General features: G+C 49.0%; 1 protein-coding gene across 1 annotated transcript; it reads right to left on the bottom strand.

Annotated features, from left to right (window-relative positions):
* Window positions 1–303: 303 nt before the first annotated feature.
* LOC119598490 (craniofacial development protein 2-like) lies at window positions 304–966 on the bottom strand. Its single transcript, XM_037948118.1, has one exon. The coding sequence runs from the start codon at window positions 964–966 to the stop codon at window positions 304–306; it is 663 nt and encodes a 220-aa protein (XP_037804046.1).
* Window positions 967–4,347: the final 3,381 nt, after the last annotated feature.

Raw genomic sequence — 4,347 nt, 5'->3', positions numbered from 1 at the left:
AGGGCAGTCGCCGTGCGAAATTTTCTCAGATCTTCTCGTTGCTTTTTTTCTGATGAGTTTGTTGATTTCTGCTCGTTCGATTTTTTCTCTTGCATTTGTTGGTACTGTGAGATTTCTTCTTTTCTCCGTGAGATTCTTTGTTTCATTTGAGAACTTGTCGGTTCTTTTGGAAGTGGTTTTCCAGGGGTTTTTTTCCGGCAGCGATCATTGGTTTGATGTTGTTGTTTAAGTCGTTGACATTTACCTCATTGTTGTTGTTTTCTTCTTCAAGCTCTTCCAGAACGGCAAAACGATTTTTGAGGTCTATTTGGAAATCTTTCTCGAACTGTTTTGAAACTCGTAGTTACGCCAAGTCCATCTTCGGTTCTGTTTCTTTTTGTAGAACGTGTTTGTGATTTTGAAGTTGTTGGTTGTCGCGAAATTCACAAGATCGTCGCCACGTTCCTTTCTGGTGCCGTATCCGAAGGGGCCAACGCAGTCCTCATCTCCAAAGTCGCCCTTTATGATGTTAAAGTGTGCTTTCTTGCGGTGTAGTGCGGTTCGTAAATCGTCGTAGAATTCGTCAAGAGCATCCTGTGATGATAGTGATGTTGGAGCATAGGCCTGTATGATTTTAATGTCGTACCGTTTTGAGATCTTAATTGTGACTGAAGCAACTCTGTCCGACGTCGCGTGAAACTCAGTGATGTTGCCTTTTAGTTTCTTGTGAATCAGGAATCCTACGCCTCCTTGTTTCTTGTCGTTTCCTTTGTGGAATAAAATATGTTGGTTCGGAAGTTGGGTCGCGTTTTCGCCTGGCCTTCGCATTTCGCTTATGCCGATCACATCCCATTTTATCTTGCTTATTTTGTTCTCGAGGTATTCAAGGTGGTAGTCCTCGGACAAAGTTCTAACGTTGTACGTAATTATGTGGAGCTCGGTGGCTTTGGCTTTAGTTTTAGGTTGCTTGGTTTGGGTTAGTCGCATTTTCTGCACATCGCCCCTACCCACAGGCAATGCGGTTGGGCCTTGATTTAATTCCGCTGACCCAACAGGAACGGCCGTGTGTTTGTTTGTTCTTGGTTTCATGTTTGGGGCGTTTGGGCCCCACCCCACCGCGCTGGCCCAGTGCTGGCGGGGTCTGGATGGTGCTTCGTCTGGAGCCTCAGTCGTTGCCTCCCCGACATCGCTGAACGTACTCGGTGCAGCCAACAGCATCATCGACCCTCGCGAGCCTCGTCACCGCGCAAGGTGGCCATCCAACGACGAGGAAGGACTTGCCTTAGTGCGATCTAATGAGTGACTGAGCGCTGATTGTTTAATTTGATAATTAATGAATATCAGACTTTATCGTTTAATAGTATTTTCCTGGCAAATGGCCTCTCTGAGTTTAAAAAAGAGAGGAATACTTTTGTTTAAAATAAGACAAGATGTCAGCTTTTTGCCATTACCATTAACGACTTGACTGGTTTGGTGAGGGAGAGAGGGGGAGGAGGATGGAGGAAGATGGTTGGTGAGGGAGAGAGGAGGAGGAGGATGGAGGAAGATGGTTGGTGAGGGAGAGAGGAGGAGGAGGATGGAGGAGGGTGTATGGGAGGTGGAGAGGAGGAATAGAGAGGAGGATTGTTGGTTAGAAAGAGAGGAAGATGGATGGGGAGGTGGTTGGAGAGAAGAGGTAGATAGGAGGACGAGGACGGAGTGGTTTCTGCAGAGAAGAGGAAGAGGGAGGAAGATTGGTTGGTCTGACAAGCCAGGAAGAAAGAAATAGGGTTGATAAGCAAGAAAGTAATACGATTTATGGATAAATGGCAAAAAGGAAGTCTAATTGTTGGCTTGGTTAGTAAGAAAAGAAGAGGATGGCAGAGATTAGCTGATTAGGCAAAGAAAAAAGAAAAAATGAAAAGACATTTGCATAGACGAGCTGTCCAATTTGATTTTTAGTTTATCCTTCGTAAAGCTCAGTCTCCAAGAGTCAATTCTTAGTCTTTTTATTTCATCTGTTTATCATTTTCCATGATATTCGGAAACCCTCTTTGTATTTTCTATAGTTGGTACTGTTAAAAACATAATGATCATAATGTCAGATACAGTAACAGTATTGGTGCTAACTAACAACGCTTGCACCGATGCCTGTGGGTTAATCGTAGAGTCATACTTTGTTGTAATAATGGTGTTCGGATTATAGCAATGGTTGTAAAGACTATTTTACTTTTTTTTTTCAAAATGTGTTTTAAGATTAAAAATAAATCAATCGCACACTAGCTAGCTGATGACTCTTATGCCAAAACCATAAATCCCATGCCTCTGTTGTTTAAATCCCATGCCTCTGTTGTTTAAATCCCATGCCTCTGTTGTTTAAATCCCATGCCCCTGTTATTTAAATCCCATGCCTCTGTTGTTTATTCTTTCAGTCCATATGTCTGTCTTAGAATGCGTGTCGTCGGTCTGTCTCTGCCTTGATTCGCTCTGCCGCCTCCTCCCGGGTCCGCCGTCGGCCGAGATGCGGCTGACCGTGAGCTCGACCCACCCGGCGGCCGGGCGGAGGCTGCAGGTGAAGGCGGCGGCTTCATCGTCCTCGAGACTCGACGGAGCGATCGCCGACTACAGGATACACGACGCGGCCCTCAGCCCGTGGAGCTTGCCCTCTAACGGCCGCTCCTGAGGACCTGACGAACGGCAGGCTACGGAGGAAGGGCTTCCTGAGCGAGTACAACGTGACGCTCGACGAGATCTGCGGGAACTTCGTGCCCGGCTTCTCCATCTTCTTCTCGGAGAAGATGAACTTTTACAACGCCCACAAGTGGTGCAGAATCATCAAGGGCGGCCTGATCCTGCCGCGGAGCGCCGAGGAGAACATGGCCTACTGGACAAGACGCGCTGCTCTGACATGTGGACACACCTGTTCTGGATCGGCGTCCGCGGCAACCTGACGACGGGCGAGTGGCTGAGCCTCGCCGACGGCCGCCCCATCGACTGGAGCAACTTCCTGAAGGTGTACCGCACCGTGACGCCGCAGTTCCTGTGCACGGCGGCCGTCAGCCACGAGAACAGTGGGCACACACACACACACACACACACACCACACACACACACACACACACACACACACACACACACACACACACACACATATATATATATATATATATATATATATATATATATATATATATATATATATATATATATATATATATATATATATATATATATATATACACACACACACTCACCGCATGCGAGTGCGTGGGTGCATCCATACACACACGCATCGACCGCGCGAGTATAAACAACACACAACAGAGTAAACTAACAATCTATAACAACAATATAAACAGATTAGCAAATACAATATTTGGTGAGCTAGGAAGTGGACTGGTAAATATGGACTAGTGTTCGTTGATGAGTCGGACTAGAGTGGGTACTGTGCTCCGGTGGTAGCGGTCAGTGCGGGCCCTGATGGGCACCAGTTTGTTGGCGGCGCGTAGGGCCCGGCGAGGCGGCGGCGCGTCGGGGGCAGCAGGTCACGGTGGCGTGGATGGCACAGCAATTTTAGACCAAACTGCTACAGTGAGGTTATCTAGTGAGTGCCTAGGGAGGTGAGGCCTAGGACAGCCAAGGCGCTGTCATAGCTGGTATAGCCAGGGCCGAGAATGATCTTGGCTGCCCTGTTCTGCACCCTCTCAAGTTGTAGCAGCTGGGTGGCGGTGAGGAAGGGGGACCAGGCGGGGGAGGCGTAGGTCAGTTTAGAAGGATGAATAGCCTGTAGATATTCTGAAGCTCCGGGAGTGGAACGCCAAGGGACTTGAGGCGACGCAGCATGTGAAGCCTGTACGAGGCAGACCTCACGATGTCTCTGACGCGGTGCGTCAGGAGAGCTTATCGTCGATGGTGACGCCGAGCAGCTTGGTGGAACGGACTACGTCGAGCGGATGGTTGTCCAGCGTGAGGATGGGCGAAGGGGCGGGGTTGGTGGAGAAGTCGAACTGCATCACGACCGACTTCTGGCGATTGATGGTGACGTGATTTGCGGTGGTCCAGGAGAGGAGGTTGTCGAGGGTGTGCTGGATGGCGGAGTGGTCAGGGCAGGAACTGTCAATGGCGGCGGCGATGGTCGAGTCGTCCACGTATTTCCAGCGATGCTCGGTATCAAGGAGAGCCTCGTTAATCATGACTAGGAAGCACAGGGGGCCCATTCTAGTCCCCTGGGGGAAACTTGACCCTGCACGCGCACGGCCTGTTGCCTGTTGGAGAGAAAGTCTGCCAGCCAGGAGATGAGGCACTCCCTGATGCCCGTGGAAGCTGCTGCTTTTGAGATGACCGTAGTGTGATCCACCAGGTTGAAAACTTTCTTGAAATCTATGAAGA

The sequence above is a fragment of the Penaeus monodon genome, chromosome 41, assembly GCF_015228065.2.
Source record: "Penaeus monodon isolate SGIC_2016 chromosome 41, NSTDA_Pmon_1, whole genome shotgun sequence".
NCBI classification, from domain to species: domain Eukaryota; kingdom Metazoa; phylum Arthropoda; class Malacostraca; order Decapoda; family Penaeidae; genus Penaeus; species Penaeus monodon.
This window is presented reverse-complemented; position numbering and strand designations above follow the sequence as displayed.